The sequence below is a fragment of the Rattus norvegicus genome, chromosome 6 (assembly GCF_036323735.1).
Source record: "Rattus norvegicus strain BN/NHsdMcwi chromosome 6, GRCr8, whole genome shotgun sequence".
NCBI classification, from domain to species: domain Eukaryota; kingdom Metazoa; phylum Chordata; class Mammalia; order Rodentia; family Muridae; genus Rattus; species Rattus norvegicus.
This window is the reverse complement of record NC_086024.1, coordinates 79,730,243-79,746,696: the sequence shown is the minus strand read 5'-3', so window position 1 is coordinate 79,746,696 and position 16,454 is coordinate 79,730,243. Positions and strand designations below refer to the sequence as shown.

General features: G+C 48.8%; 1 protein-coding gene and 1 long non-coding RNA gene across 9 annotated transcripts; one reads left to right on the top strand and one right to left on the bottom strand.

Moving 5' to 3' along the window:
- Positions 1 to 168: 168 nt before the first annotated feature.
- On the bottom strand, positions 169 to 11,642 carry LOC102552092 (uncharacterized). 5 transcript variants are annotated; one of them, XR_005505966.2, is made up of 5 exons: positions 11,507 to 11,642; positions 5,525 to 5,651; positions 5,185 to 5,279; positions 2,274 to 2,408; positions 169 to 1,003 (listed from the first exon to the last, which is right to left on the bottom strand). It is a non-coding gene; the product is annotated as an uncharacterized LOC102552092 (long non-coding RNA). The 5 variants fall into 5 exon arrangements; XR_005505967.2 differs by having other exon boundaries at positions 169 to 525; positions 11,507 to 11,641; XR_010052251.1 differs by lacking the exon at positions 2,274 to 2,408 and having other exon boundaries at positions 169 to 525.
- Positions 10,745 to 15,020, top strand: Nkx2-1 (NK2 homeobox 1). 4 transcript variants are annotated; one of them, XM_006240117.5, is made up of 3 exons: positions 10,745 to 11,085; positions 11,817 to 12,202; positions 13,097 to 14,988. In XM_006240117.5, the coding sequence occupies exons 1-3, from the start codon at positions 11,009 to 11,011 to the stop codon at positions 13,840 to 13,842; spliced, it is 1,209 nt and encodes a 402-aa protein (XP_006240179.1). In that variant the 5' UTR covers positions 10,745 to 11,008; the 3' UTR covers positions 13,843 to 14,988. The 4 variants fall into 4 exon arrangements, with proteins under 4 accessions (XP_006240179.1, XP_006240178.1, NP_037225.1 ...); XM_006240116.4 differs by lacking the exon at positions 10,745 to 11,085 and adding an exon at positions 11,579 to 11,718; NM_013093.1 differs by lacking the exon at positions 10,745 to 11,085 and having other exon boundaries at positions 11,830 to 12,202; positions 13,097 to 15,020.
- Positions 15,021 to 16,454: the final 1,434 nt, after the last annotated feature.

Below are 16,454 nucleotides of genomic sequence, written 5' to 3'. Positions count from 1 at the left end.
TACACCTCCCCTCCAATTCATCCTACACTCAATGATGATTAATTCAATCATGTATTCATTCATTCATTCATTCATCCATTCACGTATTCATTTAATTGTTCAAGCACAGAAGTTCTGAATATCAACATTAGCACAGAATTACAGAATGGAACATACGCTTAAAATACATTTCTCAAGCTTAAAGTTCTTCTTAATTTATTTATTAAAAGTGATAGAGCGAGATGAAGAGATGACTCAGAGGTTAGAAGAACCGACTGCTCTTCCAGAGCTCTGAGTTCAATTCCCAGCAACCACGTGGTGGCTCACAACCATCTGTAATGGGATCCGATGTCCTCTTCTGGTGAGTCTAAGACAGCTACAGTGGTGTACTCACATATGTAAAATAAATAAAAACCAGTCAACAGAACCTATGCATTTTATCTTAGGAGTAGTTACAAACGGGAATGTTGCAGATAAAAGAACGACTCTTTCATTGAGGCTGTCTTCCTACATTTTCCAGTGGGCACTCAATACCACCACCAGCAGCTGTCAAGAGAGGAATACAGAAAGACATAGGTGAGGTTATGTAAAACTGGAGAGAGATTGGAGAAACGAAGTCACAAGCCAAGGAATGTCAAAAGCGAGAAGGGGCCACAAGGTACATGCCCCAGGGCCTGTGGAGAGGATGTCATCCTGCTGACATGTTCATTTCGGACTCTGGCTCCCAGACCCGGGAGAAGAAGAACTGTGTTCTTTTAACACTTCAGCATTGCTCTAACTTGTTACAGCGGCCTCAGAAAACCAGCATCACTTCGAACGAATTGTCTTACTTTCCACTCAGAAATGAACAAGCACATTTTGGTATAACTATAAAAATGAAATGCTGGCACCAGAGAGATGGCTCAACAGTGAAGAGCACTGACTGCTCTTCCAAGGGGTCCAGGTTCAATTCCCAGCATTCACATGGCAGCTCACTCCTGTTTGTAACACCAGTTTGAAGGCATATGACACCGTCTTTCGGTCTCTGTGAACAATAGACACCCTTGAGGTACCTAGACAAGCATACGGGTAAAACACCCATACACATAAAGTAAAATTTTGAATTAAGAAATGGAATAGTATACAAGAATCAGAAGAAAAGCTTCTTTAAGCATCAAAATGGATGTGCAAAAATGTTGATGATAATTATAACAAGTGAGTAAAAGACAAAATAGTTTGATTTCATTTATGGAAAATCCTAAAAAGTTACACTCTGTAATATGCAGCGTGTGTATTAATTACACTGTGGTAATCACCTAGTGACCGTGATAAGAACATAGAAGAAGGGGAGATAGATATCGTACAGGGATATGAGTTATCATGTTCATTTTCTTACCTGTGGACACATTTTCATAGATATACACAAAGGTCAACACTTACTAATTTTTACAGCTAAACCTATAAGCAGCTAAATATGCATCCATTATAGTCTGTAAAAGCTGAACTAAATGTGGGCATTTTAGATCATCCATGGACAGGTTAAGAATAGGTGAGAGGGAGGTGGGGGATTTGCTTATGGGCACAGATTGCACTGTGAACTGTGGAAAGGGGTGTGCATTAAGCTGGAGCAAGCCTTACAGCTAAAACAAGAGCTAAAGGTGTGGCGACTAGGGATGGTTGGCAGTGGTTATGGTGGAGAAAGAGAAGCACTTATGGGACTGGATTTAAGAGACAGCCATGATGAAGAGCGAGGGAGGGGACAGCTCTCTACCTAGGGAGCTGCTCTGAGCTGAGCTGTGTACTACGAGTACATGTGTGTTGGAGTCCCAAGTTACTGCTATTGTATTTAGAAATAAGGCCTTCAGAGTGAGCATTATTAATCCATGGGTTACTATGTCTAAGTACATGACGACGACAGCTATTGTAAAAACAACAGAAATGTATTCCTCAGAGTTCAGGGGGAGATATAAAAACTATGATCTAGCTGACGGAATCTGATGGAGACCTTCCTGTTACACCCTCTGGAGGAGAGGAACGCCTTGTGCCAACACCACAGAGGAACATGGGGACAAGCTGCCAGATGACTCATGACATCTGTGTTGTGAGGGGCTAAAAACTCATTAAGCAGGACGAAGCCATTTTAACCACATATGCTCTTAAAGGCATCATCCTTTAATCCTATAATATTGATGATATCTGGATGTTAGAAGGGATACTTTCAAAGATGAAATCAAATCATGAGCATGGAGCCCTAACAGAATAAAACCATGGTCTTATAAAAATGTATGTCTCTTAGAGCTGTAGCAATGACTCACCCACTTAGAGCACTTGCTGCCCTTCTACAGGACCTGATACTGTTTCCCGCATTCACAATAGTGGCCCACTACCTTCTTTAACTCCAGTTCCAGGGGACCTGATGCCCTCTTCTGTCCTCCACAAGCAGTGCAGGCCTTTGGTACAGAGATAGACCATCATAAGACTAAACATACACATAAAATAAAGACAAGTAAATCTCAAAAAATGTAATTATGCATCTTTCTCTACTGTGCAGAAGGTGGTTGTCAACAAACTAAAGAGAATCCTCAACAGAAAGTGAATCCCGCTGGGCCTTCATCTTGAGAGTGAGAAAGATAGCAGGTAAGAGCATTTGCTGCTGTTGGGTTCCCAAATTAGGTTCCCAGCACCCACATGACAACTCACAACTAATTGTATGCAACTCCCGTGTCATCTTCTTCCTTGGCCACTGCATGAATGTGATGCACATACATATACACAAACAAAACGCTCTGTGGACTAAGGCGCCCACTCTGACCTTTTGTTACAGTAGCCCGAGCTAATTATTAGGAAAGCTTATTGGAGGAGTCAGATGGTGGGAGCAAAGACTGTGTGGATATACTAAAGGTGTGACCAAATTATGAGCCCAAGCAACGATCAGTAAGACAGCCTTCATAAGATCGGATTGGAATGAGTCAGGCATAATAGGCAATCACAAGAAGAAACCACCCGGAAGGTAATTCAGCGGCATGAGAGAGAGCTTGACTAGAAAAATGAACTTCAGAACTTTCAGAAACAGGTGATGACTGGTGGGTCATGGGGATAAATACTCAGGACAGGAGTCCAACAATGGATTCTGAGAAGAAATGTCAAGAGACAGAAGAAGGGGGACTATGGCAGAGTGGTGACTTCGAAAGGCCAAAGTCTCTCCTGAGTTTCAAGGTAAGCCCTTAGTTGTAAGCCCTGTACCTGTCAAAAAACATTGTATTAAGTTACAGACTTTCAACATATAATAGCACAAAGTAAACATTTCCTTCCAGAAGGGAAAAATGCTGGCATAGGAGGAGAAGACCAAAGCAAAGCAAGACTAAGAACCACCAAGGCAAGCAACCCCTGGCTTGATTCCAGCATCGAGGGTATGGGTTAGAAGCATTGTGTAAGTTCAGATAGGGTTGGGCACCCACCCATATGCCCTGCAGTTTACGGCACAGATGCTCTAGAGGCTTCTTTGGGAGCAGCTCTACTCATGGCCTCTACTTTCCTTGATACATGTCCACAGCCATAGCCTCTGCAAAATAGTCTCCATTGCAACTTAGACATCACCCTCACCTCCACACATGAGCTCCAGGCAGTCTTCTCTTTGCTTTCTACCCACTCTTGAGCTTCATCAGCTTTAGACCTGAACCCTTGCATTCTTCATGCTTGCAAAACCAGCACTCTGGATGGTGTTACAGTCCGCTACCAGGTTAAGACATAAGCAAGCCCCCTTTACTAGGGCTGCAAGGGCCTCTGAGTACCTTTACATGTGGCTAGCCCTAGGGAAACCCTTGCCTGGAGACCCCTTTTCCAGTACAGCATTCCAACTCTCTTTTGAAATAAAAGTTTATCTAGTGACTTCATATTTTTATACCCTGGAGATTTTAGTTCATATGTCTGGCCCCCAAAAGACCTGTCCTATTGTCCCAGTATAAAATATGCGGCTTCTCTTTAATTCTTTGACCACTCATGTTCTCTACTCTGTCCACATAAAATGTGCCCTTTTCTTAAGCCTGCTTGTTTTCATATATTTCTGAGCTGTTTCTTGCCCCTGATTCTCAATGTTAACCAGACTAAAAGCAAGCAGAAATAACTGTGCTCCAGCCTAAATAATATACTGTCTTAAAAGAATCAATTAGCCCATAGGATTAGCCTATAGGTGTGTCTGTAGGTGGTATAGGTCTGGCCAGGTGGTCTTGGATCTTACTTAGGTGATGATAATTCTAGAAAGCTTCTAGCTCCAAGAGTTTTTTAATTAATTAATTAATGTAATATATATGAGTTCTAGAAGTATGACCAAAATGTGAATACTTCACTCCTTCTTTAAAAGGAGAACAAGAATACCCTTGGGAAGGAATAGGGAGGCAAAGTTTAGAACAGAGGCAGAAGGAACACCCATTCAGAGCCTGCCCCACATGTGGCCCATGCATATGCAGCCACTAAACTAGATAAGACGGATGAAGCAAAGAAGTGCAGGCTGACAGGAACCAGATGTAGATCTCTCCTGAGAGACATAGGCAGAATACAGCAAATACATAGGCGAATGCCGTCATTAAACCACTGAACTGAGAATAGGACCCCCGTTGAAGGAATCTTAGAAAGGACTGAAAGAGCTTGAAGGGGCTTGAGACCCCATATGTACAACAATGCCAACCAACCAGAGCTTCCAGGGACTAAGCCACTACCCAAAGACTATACATGGACTGACCCTGGGCTCCAACCTCATAGGTAGCAATGAATAGCCTAGTAAGAGCACCAGTGGAAGGGGAAGCCCTTGGTCCTGCCAAGACTGAACCCCCAGTGAACGTGATTGTTGGGTGGAGGGCGGTAATGGGGGGAGGATGGGGAGGGGAACACCCATAGAGAAGGGGAGGAGGAGAGGTTAGGGGGATGTTGGCCTGGAAACCGGGAGAGGGAATAACAGTGGAAATGTAAATAAGAAATACCCAAGTTAATAATATATATGAGTTCTGTAGCTGTCTTCAGACACACCAGGAGACAGCATCAGATCTCATTACAGATGGTTGTGAGCCACCATGTGAGTGCTGGGAATTGAACTCGGGACCTCTGGAAGAACTGTCAGTGCTTTTAACCACTGAACAATCTCTCCATCCCAGCTCTAAGAGTTTTGGCCTCTATTCTATTACTGCTTTGACACAAAGCAGAGCCCCCAGTGTCAGGCAACCCAGCAAGTACCTCTCATTGCTTCAGGCTTTGGAAGTGCGGAAAGTAAAAAGCCCCTTCATCACCAAATGCATGTCCACTTGCCCTCAGACTCGAAGAGAAAATTCCTGTAACACAAGTAAAGTCTAATTAGATGAAAAATGTGGTATTGTTGTGGCTTCTCCAGTCTTGATTTACAGAAGGAAACTTTCAAGCAAGTGCCTTGTTAATTCTGAGTCAATCACACACTATATTGCCAAAGCTTTGAGTGCATCTGTGAAAAGCCTGACACGTTGAACTAGTGAGTAATATGGTTAAGAGTTGAGAGGATGGGTGGTGGAAGGTTAACCACTACCAGTCTGTTCCAACTTACCAGTCCTCCTTTCTATGACCTAATTACTTGCAAAGCTTCCCCAAGAGGCTGTAGAGATACATTCCTACTGGTGACCAGTAGAGGGCGCCGCGGATCGCCTCAGTCTGCAGCTGTCCGGCTTCAACCCCTAGACAGTGAAGAGGAATCCAGACTGTCAGGCAGAGATCACCCAAGCGGGCCTGGGAAAGTGCTGTGGCTATTAGAAACTTTTCCTGAAGGCAAGTGTTGGAAAGGTGGGACGATGTAAAAAAAGGGAAAGGTCGTAGGGAGAAGAACTGGAGAAGGGAACCGCGTTGTAGCGACTTCACTGGAAATAAAGAAAGCATGCTATAGGCAACAAAATTTAAAAGGTGATAGAAGGCTGAAGGAGGGTCAATCACTTAAAGCTGAATGAGATGCCCTGGAAATGTAGCTCATTTGCAAAGCGCTCGCCTAGCATGTGCGAAGTCTCGAGTTCCAACCGCAGCACCCAATAATAATAATAACAATTTATAATATAAAAAGCTAAATGAAGGTGCCCAGATCCTGGGACAAAGCAACCCCGCCTTCCTAAGGATCTTTGTTAGCATTCAGCGCCTCTAAAACACTCTTTAGAGTAGTGTTGACTGGCTGATGTTCTCAGTCCCCAACTCCCCTTCCTCAGAGGAGAAACTGAGTAAGGAGACCAGACCAACTCTCAACAAACTCTGAGTGTGCCCAGAGCTGTCTGCGCCCTGCTTCAAGTTCTCATCCCTGTCTGTCACATCTCGCGCGTCCCTCATTTCAAAGTATGATTTAGTGCTTCCCATTTCTTTTGTCATCTACTCCTCAGATTCACTCCTGTCTCAAACCCCGGCCCACCAGAGGGCGTCCCTAGAATTTTGGAGCCGGTAGGTAAGGGGTTTGATTACAACTAGGGACTGAGATTTCAAGACCCCTAAGAGGGCTCGATCTGAGGGAAGAGCAAGGGAAGAGCAGGGAAGAGTGACCTCCTCCATGTCTGAGGCTTGCGGACAGAACTTTCTGACAGAATCTCATTTTCACAAGAGTGTCCTCCTCAAGTCATAGAGGGAGATGCTGTAGCCTCTGTGATGTCCCTACCCTGTCTCCACAGGCCTCGACTTAAGGAAGTATCTCAAGCCAAGAAGAGAATTGGCAGTGGGATCTCTTCCTTGCAACACTCCAAAGCTGTCCTGATTCTCAGCCTGCCTAGTGAGGACCCCAAAGAGGCTTTCAAAGCTTGGGAAAGCATAGGAGGGGTCCTGAAAACTTTTCAGAGACCAGATGCCAGACTCCATGTTTAGAAGGAACTTCTTGGATCTCTGGGTTAGAGAATAGTAAACCCCCTCTCCCCACTTTCTGCTGTTCTTGTGCCAAGTTGCCTCCACCCCACCCTTTAAAAAATTGTGTGTGTGCGTGCGTGCATGCACGCACACGTGTGCCTGCATGTGTGTGTGAGTGTGAGTGTGTGTGTGTGTGTGTGTGTGTGTGTGTGTGTGTGTTGCATGTGCCTGGTTCCTGTAGAGACTGGAAAAGGATATTAGATTCCTTGGAACTGGAATTACAGAAGGTTATATAAACCCTGTGTTGGGAACAGAACCCATGTTCTCTGCAAGTGTTCTTAACCGCTGAAACATCACCCCAGCCCGTTGTTCAAGTCCTCCTGAGCACAGCAAAGATGCTACACCTGCAGTGGCTGTCAGAGTATCGGGTGTTGGCTTCTTACAGAGCATCAAAAGCTTGATCCCCAAGTTTAGGTCTGAAAACACTGGATTACAATAATCCCTGTGTGCTAAAAGTTTAAAGACGATGAAACTCTTGCACAGCATCTTAGCACGGATTAGCTAAGACACTGACACGGCAAAGTAGGAAGTTATGTGAGGCAGGCTTCACACACACACACACACACACACACACACACACACACACACACACTGTGTGTGCATGTTCGTGAAGGGGATGGTGAGAGGTCACACAATGAGACAGTGGTAAAGCTAGGACTCAGCCACCAAGGTTTCTGAACTCTACTCAAGGGCTTCTTCTGCCCCCCACAAAGCACTAAACCTTGAGGGAAATAGTAGCTAAACTGGGATGCAAAGCTTCACTAGGACCCCCTCCCCTTTCTCAATGCTTTTACAAAGTAATTATACATCGCTGGAGTGATTCAGTGCTAATATGGGAGCTTCAGGTGGGGAAGGGTCGTATATAGATTGTTAGTAGCTAAATCTTTTGACCAAACCCACCTAATATCTGATACAGCATGGATTCAAAGAGTAGTTGCTAAGTAAATCATGAATTGTGAGATAACACTTTAACTTTGTAGCATTAAAAGGAACACACTTAGTGCCCTAGGCAGCTGTGAAGGGTTTGATGGGAGTTAGAAGTAAACAAGCTGGGGGTAGGTGGCAGATGGTGGATCTGGTTTGGGAGTCCTCTTCAGTGAGCTTTCGAAGAGACAGTAGAGGGGAGAAGGGAACGTCCCTCTGCTACAGGGTGCTGCAAAGACTGGTGGTTACTCTGCTCCTCTAATGAGGTCTGAGTCTCTGCAACCCTTTGATTCCTAACTGGTGAGATTAAAGTGGCCCTGTGGAGTTGAACCGGGGAATAGCTGAGCTCTGTACTACCCGTCACAGGGCCAGTCCACTGACAGTGCAGGAGGTGCCAGCCATGAGACATGTACTAGGTTTTCAAGTGTTAATCCTCAGCTACAAGAGTGGGGAGGGAATATCTCTGGTTTAACCTGAGTGGGCCCTGTACAAGATGAGTCAGTGAGGCAACAGGCAGGCTCTTTAGTCAGAAAGAGAAGCTGAACCTGGGGAGAACCCTTTAGATCTTTGTTTGGATGAGTTCAGGGATAAATAGGTGTTTTTGTTTTTGTTTTTGTTTTTGTTTTGTTTTGTTTTTGCCAAAGGCTCTTGAGAATGCAGGCTTATTCTTAAGTGTCAGTCTTCATAGGAAAGAATGCAGAATGGTGGCTGTTTTTGAAGAGGCAGGAGTGAGAGAAGTTCATTTGGTTCAAATCACGGGATGCAGCAGAGCCCCTCACCCCACCCCCCACTTCCACCCAACCCGTATTCTAGATAGGAGCTGTTGCTGTTAGTGCCACCGTGAGAAGTTTGAAGTTCAGTCCAGTTCCCCTCCCCTCAAGGGTAAATCCTGGGGGTTGCCAGGTGACTCTGCCTCTAACTCTGCCTGAAGCTCAGGACCTCACCCAGTGCTGGATAACTGGGAAATGGTGCCCCTGGTTACAGCAGAGCTGAGATCACGCTTGTTCACACTCTCCCAAACTGGTGAAGGCCCAGGCTGCAAGACCCAGAGACTGTAGAAGACTGAACAAACCTTTCACTCCAGACTAGCAGGCCCCTGAAGAAAGCAAGGGATTTGATATTAACCACAGAAACAGAACTATCGACCTTGGCAGTCAGCTTAGTTTTCTTCCCTCAAAGCTTTGGGTGTGTTTTTGATGTGCCTGAATTTGTTTAAATCTCACAAAATCTTTTGAAGAATTACCTTCTTCTGTAAGTGGCACTAAAACGGGGAGAGACAAATGACACCCTACACTTGGTGTTCCTATGACCACCAACAATTACAAAGTAACGGGGTTAAAGGGAGACGGAGGACCAGGGACTTCTGATAAGATTCCTTTCCCAAAGCTAGCAGGGTTGGGTCAAGCCTTCAGACCAACTCTGCATTGCGCTTTGCCTGCCCTTTCTAACGTTCACTTGATCCAGCGTGGCTTCCCTTCCCTGCACTCCAGACACCGTAGACCAAAGTGCTGTCGATGGGGTCTGAGCTCATCTTGAGAGCGCCCCCCAGAGAAGTCCCTGAGAAAGGAGAGTGGAGAGCTCCGTTTTCCACTTGCCCTTAGCCACACAAGACACAACGCACCTGGCCGCTTAAAGTCGGGGTTCCCTGCTTCAAAGCGACCTCGGGGGGCGGTTCGAAAATGCGGGCCCAGATGGGAGGCCCGCGGGTGCCCAGAGCCTTCTTTTCCCTTCCCGACGGAGGTAGGTGGTGAGGAAAGCTAATGTTAGTATAGTCGTCGGCTTTGTGTTGAGGGAGTAGAGAGCACTCTTCAAGGAGAGATCTTAAAAAGCAAATAAAACAACTTTCCATACTATAATTGCTATTAATGGAATGGAGCCTACCCTGCTGAATTAAGTAGTTCAAAACTGCTTGTTCATTATCGGGAGCTCCCTCACTACAAGGAGGGGAAAGAAAAATGTGAAAACAAAAACCAAAATCAAGAAGCCTCCTTGACTGGCCGCCGAAGTGTCTAGGAGGCACCTGCCGGGCCAGGAAGCACTCCACCCTCCCAGTCTCTAGCGCGCCAAGAAACCTCAAACAGCAGACAAGCAAAGCCAAAACAAAAACAAACAATAACGAAAACGCTTAAATTCCAAGGAGAAAAACGGAGGTGGTCTCCAAATCTGTGCCATGCAGGGCTTGGCTGGGTAACCCACTTAGCTGCTGATCCTGACCTGGTAACAGCAAGGAGGCTGACGCCCCCGGCCCCGCTAGGGAGCACAGCCCACAGCTCCCCCTTGCCAGGCGCCCAAGGACCCTCAAGGCGCGGGGCTCACACTTGAAGCCTGGGAACGCTCAGACAGGAAACCCACTTCCTCCTAAGCAGTTTCTTGCTAGCCGGATGAGAGGCGCCCAATTGAAGCAGAATGATCCTCATCTACTAATATCCAGCGTAGCCACAAAGCAACCGGCCATTTACGCCGCCACTTTAGACAAAGATATTTGGTTATTCCCGGGGAAGCGAGTGCACTTTTGCATGGCTGTGCTCCGGGAGGAGGCGAGCCTCAGCCCAGCCTCCCGCCCGCTGGGCTGCGGGCTTCGAAATATTCGCCTCCTCCCGGACAACGAGTTCCACCGGGGTTCAGACTCAATTCCACTCTGCAACGGACCTGAGGGCTCTCACGCGGCTCCCCGCCCGGGCTTTCCTTGAAGCATCGAAGGGGGAAACGGCGGGGATCTCAACTGGGGTGCTGGGACTGGGATGTCCTCGGAAAGACAGCACCAGCTTCTGAAGCCGAAGTATCCAGGCCATGGGCAAGGGTCGGGGGCACCAGGTTTGTTCGAGATGGGGCAACTTCCGTGGTGGACTCTAACGTTAATCCCTGCACCCTTATCCTCCTAGCTCAGAAGGCCAGCGGTGTTCTTGCCTGGGCCGGCAAAAGGGGTGGAGAAAGGGAGCGGTGGGGTGGGGTGGGCTGGGGGGCTGGTCCGCTAGGGAGCCAGGAGCTTGGTGGGGGGTGGCGCGGGGATCCGTGACAGCCTCCCGGAGGCAGTCGTTCCCTTACTCAGCTCCCCCTCCGCCCGCTGGGATTCTCTGGGGTAAGGGGAAAGGGGGCGGGGAGCAGAGGTGTCCCTCTGACGGCGGCAGAAGAAGCAGACAGACTGACAGACACATAGACCAACAGTGCAGCCCCAGGGTTCATCCCCAGACTCGCACACTCTTTTGGTGGTGACTGGGGCTCAGCGCCGCGAAGCCCGATGTGGTCCGGAGGCGGTGGGAAGGCGCGGGGCTGGGAGGCCGCAGCGGGAGGGAGGAGCAGCCCCGGCAGGCTCAGGTGAAACCCCGCTCCCTGCTCCTCAGCCTTCTTTTCCCCAAAGACCAGCCCCTGACCCCGGAACCCCGACCGAATTGGACCGCGGTTCCACTTTGTAACTCCCCAAGTTGGTTGCAAAGCAGTATTCACCTTCCGTCCTCCTTTCCATCCCTCCCTTGGGTTATTCTCTACCCCACCTCTGGCCCTCCCGCTCTCGGTTCCCTCCTCCTTTCCCTCCCCCGCCTTTTCCTTGCGCGCCACAGGCACCCCACAAAAATGGGGGTGGGGGTGTCCAAGGGAGGGGGAAAGTAATGCTTTGGTTCTCTCTCTCTCTCTCTCTCTCTCTCTCTCTCTCTCTCTCTCTCTCTCTCTCTCTCTCTCTCTCCTTCTTTCTCTCTTTGAGACCTAAAAATCTTGACAAGTGAAGCTTAAAGGTGTTTACCTTGTCATCAGCATGTAAGCTAATTATCTCGGGCAAGATGTAGGCTTCTATTGTCTTGTTGCTTTAGCGCTTATGCCCCGCCTCTGGTGGCTGCCTAAAACCTGGCGCCGGGCTAAAACAAACGCGAGGCAGCCCCCGAGCCTCCACTCAAGCCAATTAAGGCGGACTCGGTCCACTCCGTTACGTGTACATCCAACAAGATCGGCGTTAAGGTAACACCAGAATATTTGGCAAAGGGAGAAAAAAAAAGTAGCGAGGCTTCGCCTTCCCCCTCTCCCTTTTTTTTTCCTCCTCTTCCTTCCTCCTCCAGCCGACGCCGAATCATGTCGATGAGTCCAAAGCACACGACTCCGTTCTCAGTGTCTGACATCTTGAGTCCCCTGGAGGAAAGCTACAAGAAAGTGGGCATGGAGGGCGGCGGCCTCGGGGCTCCGCTCGCAGCTTACAGACAGGGCCAGGCGGCCCCGCCGGCCGCGGCCATGCAGCAGCACGCCGTGGGGCACCACGGCGCCGTCACCGCCGCCTACCACATGACGGCGGCGGGGGTGCCCCAGCTCTCCCACTCCGCCGTGGGGGGCTACTGCAACGGCAACCTGGGCAACGTGAGCGAGCTGCCACCTTACCAGGACACCATGCGGAACAGCGCTTCGGGCCCCGGATGGTACGGCGCCAACCCAGATCCGCGCTTCCCCGCCAGTAAGTGAGGCCACCCCGCCGCGGGGCCACGGGCCGAGCACCGGAGGCGCGGTCAGCGCGGCCCGCTAGGTGCGGCGCCCGCCAGTTGCACTAGGCATCGGGGTGGGCAGCCGAACAGTCTCCTATAGGAGTGGGGTGCGGGCGCTGGACTTTCTTCGTCCCGCTGGGCAAGGGTTTCAAATGAGGCACTTAGAAGAGCTGGGGTCCTGCGGACAGGTGCTGGCACCCGGCCACTGCAGGCGCCAACAACAGGCTTGATGCTGAAGACTTCAGGGAGCTGAGGGAAGCCCACCCGGAGTTAGGGGCTCGGGCCACAGGAGTTAGAGGAGACCAGGAGGGACAAGTAGAGAGAGCCGCTCTGCTGGGACGCATCCCGGCCCGGCTGCCTGGATTTCTAAAAATCTCTGGGCGGGTTGGGTGGGCTCTAAATGGGTCGGGCGGATGGGTGCCCTCACCTAGAGCTCGCAAGAGAGAAAAACGAGAGGCCGAGCGCCTGGAAGTTGGGGACGTTTGAAAGTGAAAACTCCCTTTTGCTAAGCTCCTGAAGTTGGGGGTCTACCTTCCCACCCCAGCTCTCTGCACCCCTGGGTTTCCCACCTGGCTTGGGCACGAAAGGAGCCGAAGCGCCCTTTTCCCTCACTGCACATTCTGGGTCTAGAGACACTGACACCGATGAGGAGTAGCTAGACTTGAACCCCTTAAGCAGTTCGACGGCACGGCCCGGAGAAGGCACTAGCCACTCCCCAGCTAGCTGAGCCTCTTTCGGGGAAAGAGCACTGGGTGGCCTAGGTGAGGAGGATGTCGTCGAAAATTGGGGTTGGCGGGCCAAGGGCACAGAAACCGGGCTTGCCCTGGCCTCGGCCCCAGCCGACGCTGTGCGTTTGTTGCTTACAGTCTCCCGCTTCATGGGCCCGGCGAGCGGCATGAATATGAGCGGCATGGGCGGCCTGGGCTCGCTGGGGGACGTGAGCAAGAACATGGCCCCGCTGCCCAGCGCACCCCGCCGGAAGCGTCGGGTGCTCTTCTCCCAGGCGCAGGTGTACGAGCTCGAGCGACGCTTCAAGCAGCAGAAGTACCTGTCGGCGCCGGAGCGCGAGCATCTGGCCAGCATGATTCACCTGACACCCACGCAGGTCAAGATCTGGTTCCAGAACCACCGCTACAAGATGAAGCGCCAGGCGAAGGACAAGGCGGCGCAGCAGCAACTGCAGCAGGACAGCGGCGGCGGCGGAGGCGGCGGCGGCGGCGCGGGTTGCCCGCAGCAGCAGCAAGCTCAGCAGCAGTCGCCGCGCCGGGTGGCCGTGCCGGTCCTGGTGAAAGACGGCAAACCCTGCCAAGCGGGCGCCCCTGCACCGGGAGCCGCCAGCCTGCAAGGCCACGCGCAACAACAAGCTCAGCAGCAGGCGCAGGCGGCACAAGCGGCTGCCGCGGCCATCTCTGTGGGCAGCGGTGGTGCGGGTCTAGGAGCACACCCAGGCCACCAGCCCGGCAGCGCAGGGCAGTCCCCGGACCTGGCGCACCACGCAGCCAGCCCCGCAGCGCTGCAGGGCCAGGTCTCTAGCCTATCTCATCTGAACTCCTCTGGCTCGGACTATGGCGCCATGTCTTGCTCTACTTTGCTTTATGGTCGGACCTGGTGAGATGTGGGACGCGCCTGAGCCCTGTGCGACCTCACCGCTTTCCCTCTACCCTCCGCAAAGACCACCATTCGCCCGCTGCTCCACGCCCTTCTACTTTTTTCTCATGTTTAGACCAAGGAAAAGTACACAAAGACCAAACTGCTGGACTCCTTCTTCTTCTTCTTCTTCTTCTTCTTCTTCTTCTTCTTCTTCTTCTTCTTCTTCTTCTTCTTCTTCTTCTTCTTCTTCTTCTTCTTCTTCTTCTTCTTCTTCTTCTTTTCTTCTTCTTCTTCTTCTCCTTCTTCTTTTTCTGCTTCTTCTTCTTCTTCCTCTTCTTCCTCTTCTTCCTCCTCCTCCTTCTTCCTCCTTTTTCTCCTTGTCCCCACTCCTCCTTTTCTCTTTCTCCTTTTCCTACGTTTCCCCTTTTTTTCCTTCATCCTTCTCCCTTTCCTTTCTCTTTCCTACCTAAAACTTGTGGACTTTTTTTTAACATAAAAAGAAAATAGAAACAGTCAAGCAAATCCAACCCCTTTACGAATTCTTTAACCAGAGAAGGACAAAGAACAAATTTGGGGGTCTTTCTGGTAGTTCAAATGGGTTCTCAAGCTTAGGCATGGCACAATTTTGGGGCCTGCTCTATGCTTCCACGGCCCTGAACTCTGAAGCCGGAAAACTTCCCTGTGGATGCACTCTGCCAGCAAAGAGAGCTTGCTTGTAAATACCAGGATTTTTCGTTTGTTTGTTTCAGAAGGGAGGACAGAAACTGGAGAGAGGAAAGATTCTTCAGCATAACCCACTTGTCCCTGACACAAAGGAAGTGTCCCCTCCCAGGTGCCCTCTGGCCCTATAGGTTCAGTCCAGGCTGGCCTTTCAGAAAATTGTTTTAGGTTTGATGTGAACTTGTAGCTGTAAAATGCTGTCAAAAGTTGGACTAAATGCCTAGTTTTTAGTAACCTGTACATTATGTTGTAAAAAGAACTCCAGTCCCAGTCCCTGGCCCCTCACTTTTTAAAAGGGCATCATGGACAAGCCTGTGTATATTACTCCACGGTTTGGTATTTGCAGCACCAGTTGCCCCCTCCCTTTTTTCTGTTGTAACTTATGTAGATATTTGGCTTAAATATAGTTCCTAAGAAGCTTCTAATAAATTATACGAATTTAAAAAGATGCTTTTTCTGATTAAAACCCTTTTTCTTTTTGTTTGGTTTTGATTTGACTTTTACTGGGTTTGGGAGGACGTGTGGGATTAAGTCTGACTGGATCCAAATTTGTGGGTTTGAGCTCAGAGATTCTGACCCAGGTAAGGAAGCCAGTTCCAGAGTTTCTATCCCAAAGAAAAAGGAATTTTGCTCAGTTTTGAACTTTAGTGGAACCAAATCTTAAGCAGTCCCAGGATTATTTAATAGAGAGAATAAAGAGTAAACTGGTTCTTTAGAAGGAGGAGATAGAGGAAGAAAAAGGAAAAAATGGGCTTTTTATTCTTTTTAAAGAGCTAAGCTTTCGTGGTTTTGTTTTCCTTTATTATTGTTTGGTTTGGGTTTTTTTCTTTTTTCCTTTTTCTTTTTTTGGAGGGGGGCTTCAAAAGCTGGTCTTTTAAAGTAACTCCAAAGAAACTTTCAGTTTTAGTGAATAAATTACTTCTGTACAGTTGAATGCCAAACCTGTATTTCTTCTCGTCACCCAAACTCCTCATGCTTAGAATCTGTCTGATGACTGTTTTCAGAAGTGAAGTGTTTCTGGGTTTATTTCAACACTCTAAGTCCAGACCCCTCGTGCTCAGGATTACCAGCTTGGGCTTGCCTCTATCAAGACATCGGGGGCTGAGGGAAGGTTTTTATCCCAGCACATTTCACATCCGGAGACCTAAATTCTAGCAAGCAATCTTTCTCCTGTCCCCAACTTTCTACCAATCCTCCAAAACAAAACTAAAATAATTTTAAATCCCTCCCGTCTCTGACTTTTTCATCTTCGTTATCAGGTATGTATGTCAGGTCATGGTGGGGGTGGTGGGAGTGGTAAAAGAGTAGTTAGGAGCAGAAACGAAAAAATATAACTCCTTGGTTGAACTCTTGCTTTTTATGATCACCCCTGGCAAAGACGTACAGACATGGCAGCCTGTGGACTGCAGATAGACACCAGGTGCCCGAAAGATCTGTAATGATGACTGATTAACTTTTGGCACAAGGTCACTTTTCACTGAAATAGTCAACTATCTTTTCCTTTCTATCCTCCATCTTTCCTCCTTCCTTCTCTTCTATCAATTCTGTTTTCAACTTTTCTCCACTTCGTCTCTCCTCCAGGACCTTGGGTTTTTTTTTGGGGGGGGGTTGTTTTTTGGTTTTTGTTTTTAAGTATGGACTTGAATATGACAGTCTTTTCACTGATGTCCAGGGAATTTCTACCTTACAGTGCCCGGGGAATGGGATCTGGGGCTAGCTTTCTTCCTGAGAAAACCAGTCCTGGCTTTTGGGATATGGCTTCTCATATCTTGAAAGTACTCTGATATTCTGAAAGGATGGTTGGTTGACACTACTGAGAGTCTACAGGGAGTGTGGGAAGTTACTCTTAGCAAACCTCATATTTTGGAAAGACAGAACCCAGGAAAGTTTAATAATTCCTGTAGGGACAGGAGT